The sequence below is a fragment of the Pristis pectinata genome, chromosome 40, assembly GCF_009764475.1.
Source record: "Pristis pectinata isolate sPriPec2 chromosome 40, sPriPec2.1.pri, whole genome shotgun sequence".
Taxonomy (NCBI): Eukaryota; Metazoa; Chordata; class Chondrichthyes; order Rhinopristiformes; family Pristidae; genus Pristis; species Pristis pectinata.
The window spans coordinates 8897153-8912683 of NC_067443.1; the positions used below are offsets into that span (position 1 = coordinate 8897153).

The 15531-nt window shown below is 49.5% G+C and overlaps 1 protein-coding gene across 1 annotated transcript in view; it reads right to left on the reverse strand.

The window, feature by feature from the left end:
* smg5 (SMG5 nonsense mediated mRNA decay factor) overlaps positions 1 to 15531 on the reverse strand; it is a 40381-nt gene that overhangs the window by 15292 nt on the left and 9558 nt on the right. The window contains exons 3-12 of the mRNA XM_052045722.1: positions 14805 to 14928; positions 13813 to 13969; positions 12365 to 12454; positions 11466 to 11555; positions 9750 to 9828; positions 8821 to 8946; positions 7905 to 7973; positions 5931 to 6139; positions 4255 to 4392; positions 3309 to 3965 (exon numbers count right to left, since the gene is read on the reverse strand). Coding sequence (XP_051901682.1) covers positions 3309 to 3965; positions 4255 to 4392; positions 5931 to 6139; positions 7905 to 7973; positions 8821 to 8946; positions 9750 to 9828; positions 11466 to 11555; positions 12365 to 12454; positions 13813 to 13969; positions 14805 to 14928 — 1739 coding nt within the window. The remainder of the gene's footprint in view (positions 1 to 3308; positions 3966 to 4254; positions 4393 to 5930; positions 6140 to 7904; positions 7974 to 8820; positions 8947 to 9749; positions 9829 to 11465; positions 11556 to 12364; positions 12455 to 13812; positions 13970 to 14804; positions 14929 to 15531) is intronic.

Sequence of the window (15531 nt, forward strand, 5' to 3'; positions counted from 1 at the left end):
TGGGGAACAGGAATGGTCCTGGAATCCACTTAACCTCAGAGGAGCCATCGGAAAGGGAACTGGCTGGAACTCCTTTCTGTTGGAGGCAGGGGACATGGTGGTGCAGAGGAAGAAAGTGGTCCCAGAGTGTGGGAGAACAACTGAAGGCCAGCAGACCAACACTTCCAGAGTACCTTCCACTTCCCATTCAGACATCATTCTACAGCCAGTGAATTCCTTTCCACAGTTCATATACTGGGAACTAACTCATACACAGCAACATGATGACGACCACATTTCCTAATGTTAAGGGACAGGATGTCAAGGAGACCTCCACGGCTCTTCTCCAAAATGATGCCCATGAAATGCTTTATGAGCAGCTGGGAGAGAAGGGGCTTTGTTTTCAGCATGTCTGAAGGTCAATACAGGTCCTCCCCAGGTTATCGCAGGATCCATTCCTGTGAATCATTTATAACCCAGCAGTTCACAAGTGGGAAATGTGGCTGTGAACTGAGTTCCCGCAAGGCAGAAGATGCCCGCAGCCCCCCCAAATGCTACACAAGTCGAGCGTTTGTAAACTGAAGAGGACCGGCAACTCCGACAGGGATGTGCTCCCTCAGCATTGGGAATGGGCCAGAAAATGGCAGATGCAATTTCATGCAGACAAGTGTGAGGTGCTGCATTTTAGAAGGACAAATCAAGGGAGGACATACACAGTAAATGGTAGGGCACTGAGGAGTGCGGAGGAACAAAGGGATCTGGGAGTTCAGATACATAATTCCCTGAAAGTGGCGTCACAGGTAGACAGGGTTGTAAAAAAGGCTTTTGGCATCCTGGCATTCATAAATCAAAGTATTGAGTATAGGAGTTGGGATGTTATGGTGAGGTTATATAAGTCACTAGTGAGGCCAAATTTGGAGTATTGTGTGCATTTCTAGTCACCTAACAATAGGAAGGATATCAGTAAGATTGAAAGAGTGCAGAGGAGATTTACTAGAACGTTGCCAGGTCTTCAGGAGTTGAGGTACAGGGAAAGATTGAACAGGTTAGGACTTTATTCCTTGGAGCGTAGAAGAATGAGGGGAGATTTGATAGAGCTTTACAAAATGATGAGAGGCATAGACAGAGTTAATGCGAGTAGGCTCTTTCCACCTAGATTAGGAGAGATAAGTACGAGAGGACATGGTTTTAGGGTGAAAGGGGAAAGGTTTAGGGGGAACATTAGAGGGGACTTCTTAACTCAGAGAGTGGTGGGAGTGTGGAACTGGCTGCCATCTGACGTAGTAAATGCAGGGTCACTCTTAAGCTTTAAGAATAAATTGGATAGATACTTGGACGGGAGAGGTCTGGAGGGTTATGGACTGGGGGCAGGTAAGTGGGACTAGCAGAATAACGTTTCGGCACAGACTAGAAGGGTCGAATGGCCTGTTTTCTGTGCTGTAGTGTTCTATGGTTCTGTACTCAAGTGGAACTTTCTGACTTGGGGGTAATTGGGACAACTAAGCAACTGTTGAATTCAGAAGGAATATCTTTACACACAGCAACAAACAATCTGCTGCAGGAACTCAGCAAGTCGAGCAGCGTGTGTGTGTGTGTGTGTGTGTGTGTGTGTGTGTGTGTGGGGGGTTGCGGGAGGAGGTGGTGGTGTAGTAAAGAATTGTTGATGTTTCAGGTCAAAGCCGTGCACCGGGACCTGATGCAGAGTACCAGTGGTCAGACCATACCTGGAGCCCAGGGAATGCATTGGCCCCAGAGGGTACACAGCACAGATTTATCATAACATCTCCTGTTGTGAGGGAGGACTCAATCAACTGTAGTTCACACAGTCAAACAGCACTCAGCTTTCAGCCCAGTACACCCGCAATAATGACTATTTGGTAGTGGTAAGGAGAGGGATACAACTGGAAGAGTTCAATCATGGAGGCCACTTCCCAATACCGGAGGTAGAGGGAAAGGGGAAATAGGGATAGGGAGCAAATGCAGAGAGCCCAGAAAGGCTGCAGTGCAGTAAATGAGTGCTTCAGTTTGATTGGGGGGCAGGGGAATCCAGTCCCTGGATCCAGTTCCCCTCCTGATGGTCAAGGGGTAGGGGGGACAGCCACTAGTGTACCAGGCTACTCAAGTCCCTCACTGGTAACGTCCCAAAGAACCACCAAACCCCCATCCCATCTCTCACAAAACAGTCCCATCAGTGATGTAGTTTGTTTCAGACCCATTCAGGACCTTCTGGCAGGACTCCAGGAGCCCCTCTTTAATCCAGCCCCACATCCCTTTTTTTATTGTCCTCCTCCACCACCTCCCCCCAACCACCAACCCAACGCCTCAGCTCCACCCACCACACCCTCTGGAAGGGGTAGAGTCTTCAATATTCTAATGTTCCATGTGGATGAAGATCAGAACAAAGCTGTCAGCAACAAAAAAGAAGTTGCTGCATTTCTATAGTACCACCCACATCAATGTCCAGGAAGTTTCAAGGTCCTTTGCAGGCAATGAAGTAATTCTGGTGACTTTTGTAAAGCAGGAAATGTGGCAGGCAACCTCCCACAAAACAGCAGTTAATGATGGGATAGGGTGATGAAGGTGGCGTTTGGCACACCGCCCTTCATCAGTCAGGGCTTTGAGTATAGGAGTTGTAAAGTTACGTTGCAGTTATACAAGATGTTGGTGAGGCCACACTTGGGAGAATTGTGTACTGGTCTGGTCAGCCAGTTATAGGAAAGATGTTATTAAACTAGAAAGAGTGCAGAAAAGATTTACCTGGATGTTGCCTGGACTTGGGGGCCTGAGTTACAGGGAGAGGTTGCATAGACTATATTCCCTGGAATGTAGGGGATTGAGGGGTGACCTGAGAGAGGTGTATAAGATCATGGGGGGCATAGACAGGGTGAAAGCTCAGTCCTTCTTTTGTGGGGACAAAGTGCTAAAAATAAGAGGGCATAGGTTTAAGATCAGAGGCGAGAGGGGACATCAGGGGCAGCTTCACACAAAAGGTAGTGTGTATTTGGAATGAGCTGCCAGAAATGGTGGTTGAGGCGGGCACATTAGCAACATTTAAAAGCCATCTAGATAAGTACATGGGTAGGAGTGGTTTAGAGGGCTCTGGGCCAAACATGGACAGATGGGACCAGCTCACTGGGCAACGCAGTCGGCGTGGACGAGTTGGGCCAAAGGGCATGGTTCTGTGCTGTGTGACTAAGTTGTGTGACTTTTATCATTGTGGATTGAGGGAAAGATATTGGGCAGGAGATCAGCGAAAACTTCCCTGCAGAGTAGTGCCATGGGATGTTTACACCAGACGCTGAGGCGGGGGTACTTGGACGTTGCCTTACCGTGCTCAGTGACGCTGGGGCTCTGGAGGACACCGTTGGCACAGGGTTTCTCCTGCTGTGGAGTGGAGCCTTGGTCCTCAGGCGGGGGCCTGATCATGACATTGCTGAAGGTGGGGGCCAGTCTGAAGCACCTCTTGGGCTGGAACAGTTGGGAGGACAGGGCCTGGAGGTTGCTGGCGATGGCTGCGTCACTGGCAGTGCCCGGGCCATTGGCCGGAGGCTCAGGGACGTCAGGGCAGAGGGCAGGGAGAGGACCAGTGTCCGTCTCCCCGCCCCTCCCAGGGCCCCTACAGCCCTCACCCGGCTCCTCCTCGATGTCCTCCAGGTCAGAGCGCGACTCCTGGCTGTTCATGTCGGAGTCGGACTCCAGGTCAAAGGCGGCCTCTGCCTCCTCCTCCTCCTCGTCACTCTTGTCGGAGCCGGAGTCCGAGCGGTCACTGTCCTTGGCTGAGTCCTCGCTGGGGTCCGAGTCGAAGCCCTCGCTCAGGTCGCTCTCGTCAGCCTTCTGCCGGTGTCTGCGGCGCCGCAGGTGGCACAGACGCGAGTACTTCTTGCCCTTGGGCTTGCCACCAGGGACTGGCGCCCCATTCTGCACCTTGGCCGCCAGCTCCTCGGGCTCCGGGCCCCTTGACGAGAGCTCCTTCACCTCTGCCTCGTCTGGATGGGGCACGGAACACAAGCACAAGGTCAGGCGATCGTACCCCAGGGTCCTGACAGCAGAAAGATCACGGGAACAGGTTGGGTGGGGGCTGGAAGAGGGAAAGAGGGGGAAGCAGAGGGAGGCCGGGTTCTGGGACATCCAGTGCCAGGAATGGGATGCAGGAGAGGGTGGGTGGTGGAACACACGCAGCCTGGAGGGGGGAGGGAAGAGAGGGTCACGGGGTCACCCTGGAGAAGAAGGGAGGGACAGACGGGCCCGGGACACCCTCGGTCTGAAATGAGTTACCTGGCTGGTCAGTCTGCAGGGAAGGAACAGCGTTCTCCACGTCCTCCAGCTCTGCCTGCAGCCGGATGTTGACATGGTTCACCAGGTGAGAGAAGAGGGCAAGGGTGAAGGCGATGGCAGCACTGTACTGCTTCAAACCTGCAACACATGGGAACAGTCGGTGAACTCCTGCCATCAGGCACAGTGGCAGCTGAGTGTACGGAACACCGAGCCAGCACAGGCATGGCTCCGCTGGGTGTTACTTCGGCAACAATCGTTCTCCTGGGGTCCGGAGCATTGCCTTTCACTAACTCTCGCATCAAATTAACCATCAGCATGCAGCCGCAAGGACAGGGAAGGCAAGGACTAAAGTCACAGCAGCTGTAGACCATGGAGATACTCGAGTGGATCATGGCCAACACAGACCCTACACCCCTGAATTCATGGCGACCAAAAACCTGCCCATCCCAAGCACATTCAACAACTGATCCCAGTCCTGAGCGAGCGAGAGCGTGCGAGAGAGCGAATTCCAAAGATTCAGTCTTCCACGTGAAGGAATTCCATATCATTCTAAAACTGGCCTCTCGTCCTGAGATTATGCCCCATAGTTATGGATCTCTCCAGAAAGAGGGAAACCTCCTCTCAGCATTCAACCTGTCACTGGGACCCTTCTGCTTTCAATGAGATTCCCTCTTATTCCTCAGTGAGCTTGGGTCCATCCTGGTCAGGTCAACACGCTCTCTAGAGGATATGTCAACTGCTCTGCCCAGGACCGCAACAAACTGCAGAGTTGTGGCCACAGCCCAGCACATCACAGAAACCAGCCTCCCCTCCATGGACTCTGTCTATACCTCTCGCTGCCTTGGTGAAGCAGCCAGCATAATCAAAGACCCCACCCACCCGGGTCACTCTCTCTTCTCTCCTCTTCCATCAGGCAAAAGATACAGAAGCCTGAAGGCATATACCACCAGTCTCAAGGACAGCTTCTATCCCACGGTGATAAGACTATTGAACAGTTCCCTTATATGATAAGATGGACTCTTGACCTCACAATCTACCTTGTTATGACTTTGCACCTTATTGTCTACCTGCAACGCACATCCCTGTTGCTGTGACATTTTACTGTATTGTTATTGTTTTTACCCTGTACTACCTCAATGCACTGTGTAATAAATTGATCTGTATGAACCGTATGCAAGACAAGTTTTCCACTGTACCTCGGTACAAGTGACAATAATAAAGCAATAACAATCTAACAAACATTGCTACCTCTCCCCCATACAACACAGAAACAGGCCCTTCAGCCCAACTCATCCATGCCGACCAAGATGCCCATCTGATCTACTCCCATTTGCCCGTGTTTGACTCATATCCCTCTAAACTTTTCCCATCCATGTACCTGTCCAAGTGTTACCATAGCTGCCTCAACCACATTCTCTGGCAGTATTGGACGTGGAAACCAACACTCATTATAATCTCCCATTCACAAGCCTTTCCCCAACTCCCTTGTGAAAGCTCCTGTTTAATAATCATTGCCTCACTGTGACTCCAGACAGGACTGTCCCCTGGAGATGCCTCCATCAATGGAGATGCTTGTTCTCAGATACACCAATCTTCAATGTGAACCAATCACCTATTCCCTCAACCACCCCTCTCACCCCCCAGTCCATCCCCCAGGAATAAAACCACCTCCCTACCGGTCTTTTTGAGGCTGTGTACACTCATTAAGCAGATGACCACCATCCGGAAAATGAGGAGGTCGGGTAGGAAGCTGCAGCCCCGGTCGTACTCCTCCTCCTCCTCACTCGACCCGCTGTGATTGAGATTGGAGGGCAGGTAGAAGAGGCACAGATTGAAATCCTCCAGGACTGACTGGCAAATGGAGGTCACCTCCACATCTGCAGTGCTGGTGAGGTGGGAGAGAACAGGGAGAAAGATTCAGAATCATTGGAGCAAAAATCTACAAACCAACTGGAACCAAGGAAGCAGAGTTTCAGAAAGTCTACCTGACCTGTTAAAGGCTGTCCCATGTCTAGTGCTCCCGTCCCCAGCAACATCCTGGACAGTGGTATCTACTTAGTCACAACCAGTGATTGCTCATTACAAGTCACACCCAGTGAGGGAAGGTGACCCATGACTGACCTTTCCATTAAGATGCTGATGCTTTTAGCTCTTACTGCCCTTAACCGATGTTTCTCCTTCACTGTTATTGGTTCCATTGCACGACATGAGCTCAATGACCCCCTACACCCCTTATGCAGCATTTATAGCAGAACAACAGGCCACTGGCTCAGCGTCTGCTTTGCATTTGACCACCTATCCCTCTCCAGCTCCACAGCATCCCAGTGAAGAGACAGTCCGAGATCGTTCGCGGGTCAGCTTTTTTTCCCCTATCCCATATTCCTTCCAACCTTGTGTGTTTATCCAGGTTTCCTTTAAACCCATCTCAATCACTGAGGGAGCCAGCTCTACATTTTGCTGGAATTCTCTGTCAGGTACATAGGTGACCATCTTATACTGATGCCCTTTTGCTCTGGCCTCATAGGTGAGTAGTTACATCCATACATCTACCTTGTCAAGGCACAATCATAACTCTGCATCAGGTCAGGTCTCAGCCTTCCCTTCCCTAGAGAAAAGAACCCCTGATACCCACTTGGCTCTGATCTTCTTCCTCACTTTTCCTAACACTTTATCCTTCTCACAATGAAGTGGACCTGGGCACAGAGACCCACATGGGGCCTAACCAAGGTTCTAAACAAGCTGAATCCTTCAGCACATGATCAGGTCTGATTCTTCAGCCTTTGAGCTGATGTTGGTTCCACCTGGAGTGCAGCGCTGAGTGGGCATTGCACCGTTTGGGCACTGGTCGAGATGTTAAACCAAGGTTGCTTTTGCTTTCTCGGGTGGATGCAGAAGATGCCAGGGTCACTCATTCCAAGTACAGCAGTGCCATTCTCTCTGGTCAAACAAGATATTTGTGGAAGCTTGTAGCACAATCTTCACAGAAGTTGTCAAAACGGTATACTCCGGCAAGCAAGGGTTTGGGGTTCCCACTACTGATGCTTAGGATAGAGTACGGCTTAAACCCAAGACCCACTGGACCAAGGTCACTGACCTATCCCCACACATGCTGCCTGCCCTGCTGAATAGATCCAATATTTTCCATTCATTTCAATGCACAGCTGCCTTCAAGCTCCAAAGGCCGATTGGACCTAAACTACAAAGGTTATTGGATTTTTCCTTGTTCATTTATCTAACTCCCCATTTTAAAAGTTCTTGTTAAACCCACTTCTACACCCTTTCAGGCAGTGTGTTCCAGATCACTAATTCACCAGGTTATTGTATATTTAATGCCATTTCCTTGTACATGAATTCTCTGGACTGCAGGCTAAGGCTTCTAATTCTCTGCTGGTAACTCGATCTTCACACACCTGCTGTAATGTGGATTGGACACCTTACTATGGAGGAAACTGCAGACAGCACCATCTCAAATTACCCTTTGTTGTTGGTCAGCAGCAAATCACAGTTTGCAATTCCCAACATCAAATTACAAGTGCAGTTCCCTGCTAACACAAACCAGGAAACCCAGGCTGCACAGCACTGACCTGGCTTTGTAAAGAACTGTCAGTCGCAGACAATGCAAAGACCAATTAATGGGACGGGACACTTACCTGTTCTTGGGTTGAAGAAGGCTCTGCAGGTACATGAAACTGACCAACAAACGCTTGATGTCTCTCGACCTGAGAGGAAACACACGAGGTTAAGGTTACAGCAACAGCTACAGTTTTAAAAAAAACACAGCAACAAAAGATCTACACTTCTACATTTCTGCAGTTTTCATTTCTTGAAAGCTGCTGTAAAGAAGGTGCTACAAGCTCCACAAACATGTTGTTCAAGGGAAAGAGTGACGACGAGATCTTCTGCATCCTCCCAAGAAAGCAGCAGACTGTTTAACGTCTCGACCAAAGCACCACACAGAGGGTGGTGCGTATACGGAACGAGCTGCCAGAGGAAGTGGTAGCGCTGGGTACAATTACAGTGTTTAAAAGATACCTGGACAGGTACATGGATAGGCAAGGTTTAGAGGGATATGAGCCAAATGGCACTGGCTTATGTGGGCATCTTGGCCAGCATGGCCAAGTTGGGTGAAGGACCCGTTACTGTGCTGTACAACCCTAAGACAATGACACCCAAACGATTCAATGCCCATTCAGCACCGCACTAGAACAGTAGCCCAGATTAAAGAGAGGTCTGGCCACAAGCCATGGCTGACTTCAGGAAAGAAGTCCTAACATCAAGTTCATGGAAGGGGCAGGGCTTCGGATCCTACGTATTTGGTGGTACCTTAGACTGGGGAGTGATTTACTTGAGACACTGAGTTAGTGTCTCAGCACAGGTATTAAACCAAGACGACTGATCCAAAAATCAACTGTGGCATTATTAATCTCAATGGAAGTTTATGTATCTATACACTCAGCAGCAGGAGTTCCATCAGCTCTGCAAGGTCACCAATCCAAGCTACTTCCCAGCTTGCAGCATCAAATTAGCAAAAGTTGTTCAGTGTCGAACAAGCAGCAGCTTCCTCACCTTTGCCTGCTCACTGATAGCTTCTTAGTGTCTGTTCTGCGGATCTGGTGGTAGGCCTTGGCAGCTTTGTCAAAGAGCCGGTTCAGGTTCCCGTAGGCTCCTTCGAAAGGCATTTCGGAGTGGATGCTGGCAGTGGGATGGTAGGGTGTGGGGGAAAAGGCATGCAACACTAAGTCATGGTGAATAAACAGCAGAGAGAAGCCCCTTTAAATCTCTCACACACACCCACGCCATAACTGCAAAGCAGGCCTGTCGAGTCTATTGAGCACTTCGCCAGATGTCTTGTTCCTTATTCCACAGTCACATAGCAGGGTTTGTCAAGCACGGACCCTTACTGTGCCCATAGGTGTACACACTATACTATACAATCATGGGGTTTATAACAGAAAGGCGTGCCAATAGGAACCCTAACCCCACTGCTGACACAACTCCCTCAGATCCTCCTCTCCATGGCCAATGATGCGATGGTCCCTCACCACTGTCCCTCTACAAGTGCAGTGCTCCCTCAGCACCCCTCCAGAGTATCCCATTTTCAATGCCACATCTCAAACAGCACAATGTTCCCTCAGTGCTACCCCTCCAACGGTGTGCATGCACTCTTCTACCACATCGCCAAGGGTGCAGTGCTCCCTCATCACTGCCCTTCCAACACCGCAAACTTCAATCCCCAATATTCAATCCAGAGGCTAGAATGCTCCAGCTGACATGTGACCTAAAGCCATCAGCCAATGGTGCACCTACAGAAGGATCAAGATATTGCTCCACACCTCCTAGATCTTTGCATGAAATGGGCTGGTTACATTCTGCAGCCTTACAAAGTTCACACAGGTTCCTCCACACATCTCATTTACCCCAGTTTTTCTTTAAAGACTCAAAAAGTATACAGGATTATGAGGGTACTACAGTTACAAACTCTCAGTTTAACCCACCATCTGAGGTAGTAGTAAGTGGCCTCCACGTTGTAATATTTACTTCCAGCCAGTGTCCCGAGCTGGTTAAAGGGCATGCCTGAAAAGAAAGAACACAGGATCATTTAGAAGCAACACTAAACACAAAGCAGCCACTTTATTCAATAATGAAAGCCATTTGGAGCCCGTGGTTCTGAGTTTGCAGTGACTACATACTGCACCTGGGAAACTGTTGCACTGTTAACTGCCTCCTTTTACTGCCTTGATATCAAACACAAACCTCTGCTGGAAACAATATACTTCTCCCTCATCTGAACCACCACCCCTCCTGAAACACTCACTACCCTCTATCCTTCAATAAGGGAAGCCAGGAGCCTGAAGCAATCACCCTTCTCCTACCTGGCTCTATACCTAGACAACAACAGTTCGACTGGGGAAGTAAGTCTTCCAGTCCTGTCCTCTCATGTGCAGCACCAGAGTTACAGCATGGAAACAGGGCCGTTATTTTCCCTCCATTCCCATGAATCCCTTCCCCAACCTTCCCAGGTTCCACCGCTCACCCACACAACTAGGAGCAACTTACAATGGCCAGTTAACCAACTGACCTGCACGTCTTTGGGATGTGGGAGGGAACCCCAGCACTTGGGGGAAACCCACACAGGGGGTCACAGGAAGAACATGCAAACTCCACACAGACAGCACCCGAGGTCAGGATTGAACCTAGCTGTGAAGCAGCAGTTCTACTAGTGGCACCACTGTGCTGCCCCATCAGGGACACGAAGATCTCCTGGCTTTACCACTAGCCACCTAGCCCAAGGAGATCAACTCTCTCTCCATGATAAAATCACCCAAGAACTGCCCGTCACAGATGGCTTCTGCCTGTGCTGTAAGTTTTCCAAACTTCTAACAGATCAAGGGGTGTATCTGAAGCTGCCTTGCTCAGTGCATTTCACTGAATGCAACTGAGTCACAGCACAGGGAGAGAGACCTATCAGCCCTGTGCCAGCTCTTCAAAAGGATTCTCCAGTCAGTTCCACTTGTCTTTCCCCAGACAACTGCATGTTACCAGTCTTCTTACCAAGAGTTCCTCCTGAATCTGCTTCTACTGCCCTTTCAGGAAGTGCATCCCAGAGCATAACAACCTACTGTGTAAATTAACCCTCGCTGTCTCTCTGATTCTCAGTTGGTCCAAGGACAAGGCAGGATTGGACATTTCCTCCTTACAGTTTGGTCTCCACAATATTTTCTGCTCAGTCTTAACATTCCTGCCCACCTCCCCTTCACCTCCCTCATGCCTCTGAATCAGAATGAGAATCAGGTTTATTATCACCGACTTATATGACGTGGAATTTGTTGTTTTGTGGCAGCAGTACAGTGCACAGACATAAAAATTACTTTAAATTACAAAATAAATAAGTAATGCAAAAAAAGGAATAACAAGGTAGTGTTCATGGACCATTCAGAAGTCTGATAGCGGAGGGGAAGAAGCCGTTTCTGAATTGTTGAGTGTGGGTCTTCAGGCTCCTGTAACTCTTCTCTGATGATAGTAACAGGAAGAGGGCAAGAGAAGAAGCCAACTGTATTAGCAACCCTTGAGACCATCACTAGCTGGCAAGCCTCAAGCACGTGCTAGGGAACACTTGCATGATTTACTTCCTCCTATTACACACAGACCTCAGCTGGAGGCTCCCCCCAACCAGCTCCCAGTCCATTCTCCCAGCAGGATAATGCACTCACCCACATGAGGTGCCACCGATAGCGACTGGTAGTAAAACCTCTCAGCCAGCTGCTCAGTGTCCACGCCCGCCAGCTCATTCTGGTACCGTGCTGAAACACAGGACGGAATACATGTGAAGGTATAGCAACAGCACGGTGAAGGGCAAATTGGTGGGGGGATGGGGAGGGGGTCAGGGTCCTCCTTCCACTGCCCCCTCTGAGCAGGCCCAGTGCAAGCGCTGGACCAGCTCTGCCAGCTTCCCTCTCTGTCCACGTGCCAACCAGAGAGTGGGCTCCCCAAAAGAGAATCCACACACGGCTGTCTGTCAGCCCAGCGCTGGCAGTGGGATCATGGACGAGGAAATCACCACAGAGTGACTGGCTCTGGGGCTGAAGACACCTGGAGCATCCTGGCCCGGTTTTCAAGCTGAACCGATACAAGTGACTCAGGCAACTGGTGCCAAAGCCTTCAGATGGATTTGGTTGCAGACATTCATTCATGAGTTGTGTGTGTCACAGACCAGGGCAACATTTATTGCCTGTCCCCAATTACACCAACTGGTGCTGCCAAGCGTCATCAATATTTCAAATAAAGACGGCAGATTTTCTTCTCCAAAAATCACGACCAACTTCTCCATAGAATTTAAACCTCACGGTGGCACTGATGGGATTTGATCAGGTGCCTCCAGGCCAGTAGTCCACAATTTCACCACTGGCCATTGGGCAGTGGTGCTCAGGCCTCTGTGCCCAGCTGAAGGCGAGGACCAGCCACATTGGGGAAGAGAACGAGCCACATCTCAGGTCATGCAACACTTGAGGCCCTATTGCTGGGAAAAGAGAGAGCAGCACGAGTTCAAACTGCATTCCTTTGTCAGTGGTAAACTGCAAGCTCGTGTTCACTCTCAGGTGTCAACACTTACCAAGGTCCCCCAGGTACATCAGGCATCTGTGACAAGCCATTTGAGCCCATTCCATTTCCTTGCCTGAAGCAGTAACCAGTTTCCTACGACCTACCCAGGAGAGAAAGGTGAAAACCTTTAGATTCACAAGATGGAAGACAGACCACTTATATCAATAGTTCACCAAAGAGTCTCCATATTGTTTCCAGACTGTTAACGTCAATATACAACAGGAAAGTAAATGTATTACTGAGTAATAGTGGTAGTGATACTATATCCCTAGTCACATCATTCCAGGAGTTAAGCAGTGACTTGTACCCAGCTGCACTGTACCCAAGTGTTTTACAGCAACAGAACGGAATCCTGCATCACCATACCTCATTGTTAGCAGCAGATCCATCCCCAATATTATATCAGTGTCACATGACATGTACCACCTGCACTGTACCCAGTATTATTACACCACTGTACCCATTATACTGGAACAAACTATACCCAGCAGTACTGTATCCCAGTACTGTAGTCGGTCTTAGTTCTGTACTCACTAGCATACCCTAGTGTTATACAGTGACAGACCTGTACCTACAACAGTATCCAGTGTTACTAAGTAGCATAACACTGCATACCAGTACTGTACCGTATTCCAGACAGTATTATACAACAGCTATTACTCACCAGTATTATACCCCAGAATTATAGTGATAGACCCGTCCCCACTAGTGCTGTACCCCAGTTATACAGTGACAGACTCATCCCACCAGTACTGGACCACAGTTATAGTGACAGACTCGGCCCACCAGTACTATACCCCAGTATTACACAGTGGCAGACCCATCCCTAGCAGTGCTGTACCCCAGTGTCATAGTGACCGACCCGTCCCCACCGCTACCGCACCCCAGTGTTATACAGCGACAACACCGTCTCCTCCAGTACTATAACCCAGTGTTATACAGCGACAGAACTCTACCCAGTGACAGACCCGTCCCCACTGGTATTGTATCCCGGTGTTATACAGTGACAGACCCGTCCACACCAGTACTGTACCCATGTTTATACAGTGACAGACCTGTCCCCACCAGTACTGTACCCTAGTGTTATACAGTGTTTCCAGAGGAGTTTGAGACCACCAAACCCCTCACCAATGTGCAGGAAAATCTGAGATTCCTCTCAGACCCCTGACACTAACACTCTAGGCAGCCTCAGCACGAGCTGGCCCATTCACTCAAAAACTGATGCGAGTACTTGGCTAAGTCAAGGCACCCAGTCCAATGAATATGAACGAGCATCTGGAACCAGTGCCACACCCACTGTGGTCACATTCCGAACCAGATCAAGCAGCAGGCTCCCTGGCGCCAGCACCAGGTGGTGTGTTCAACCACCAAGGACCAACACTAGGAGCAGGGTAACGTACTCAACCTCATGTACTCATCCCCCCTTCACCCATGTCCTCTCTGGGGTGAAACACTGACCTATCAGCGGGTCGGTGACATGGGTCCAGTCGATGGAGCTGTGCAGTTCCAGTTGGTAATGGGACTGGACATACAGGAGCAGGTGCTGGTAGAACCCGATGCCTGCGATCAGGTGGGTACGGTAGGCACACTCCAGAGCGCTCCGACTGTGGATGTGCTGAGAGACAGAACACAGGGCAGTCAGACTGGGACACAGGCACAATAAAGTTTCCAAACAAGAACCGCAAGTGAAACGCTAGGGATTTCCAACCACAACCATTTAGACCACTAACATTGATCCATTATTATGTTAACGTAACTCTGTTAACTTATGTAAGTAATTCCTGTGCTCCTGCTGCAAATGCTCATTTTCATGGCATTTATACCCACGTGTGCCTATATTAAACTTGACCTAAAGATATCACGACTCTTTCAAAACCTTGTTGACTTAGAACTACATGAACAGTCCAAGAGGTGACAGAGTTCAGCAATGTTGAAAGACTTGGGAAGCTGAGGTACTCTCCCTACAGGAAAAGGTTAAGGGGAGATTTAATAGGTGCGCAAAACCAGGATGGTTTTAAGGAACAATGGCTTGAAGCAGAATCTAAACATCCAGAAAGAAGAGAATTATTTATTTGTACACTGCGAGATGCTGCAATTTGGGGTGTGCTGCCTGATAGGGTGGTGAAGCACATTTGGCAGGAATCTTCAGATTGGTTAACATGAAGGGCAAGATTTGCAGGAGAGGACAGAGAGCTCATGGTAGTGGGATCAGCTCCACAGGCAGAGGGCCAAGTACCCTCAGCCTTTATTGCATAGTTCAAGGATTTAATGATTCTTTGGAATTGCTTAACCCACAAAATTAGTTGCATTACTTCCCAGAGAAAATGTGATCATTAGCAATAAAAATGTGGGATTGCAGCAACAAATGGCAATCCACTGACTGCCCACGGACAACTACCCTCCCCTCCCTCCACCACTGAGCTCCAAGGCCCCAGTGACATGGAAACCACCTTCTTATTGGTTTTGACAAGCTGGATGACTTCGTAGTAAACCTTCCTCCAGAGCAGCTCCTCAGCCTTGCGACCATATTCCACCGGGTGCAGAAACATGAGCTTCACGCAGAGCTCCCTCAGCCTGTGGATGGAGAACACAGACACAGCTTTGTCAGCAGCCTAGGAGGGAGCCAGCCCACAGACAGAGCAGCCATTATCTGGTTGAATGGTGGAACAGGGTCAAAGGGCCAAACAGCAAAGTGCAACAGAAAATAGCAAGGTTTCTCCGAGAGCTCCACACACTCCTCCCAATTACTCCCGGCACTCACACCTCTGACCCACCCCCTCCTGGTGCTCACGCCTCTGACCCACCCCCTCCTGGTGCTCACGCCTCTGACCCACCCCCTCCTGGCACTTCATAAACCCAGGGGACAAAACAACCACGAGGTGGAGCACAATGACAACTTCTCATGACCTCAGAACCAGACAAAGCTGGAGACAGCGAGGTAGTAACCAGGCTAATCGCAGGGATGTATGGGAGATCTGTTGTGATCAGTCAACCTGGAGTAGTCTTGGGCAAGAACCTGCCACATCCCACGAGTGTGGGCTGAAGGAGCCAAGGCAACAAAAGTGAAGGTGGCATTGGGGAGAGATGAATGCTGAAACAGTTCAGCTTCACAGAATGCTCTGAGCTTTAACTTGGTAACTCATTCTCAGTCTCTGGCACTGATGGTCAGAAGGTCAC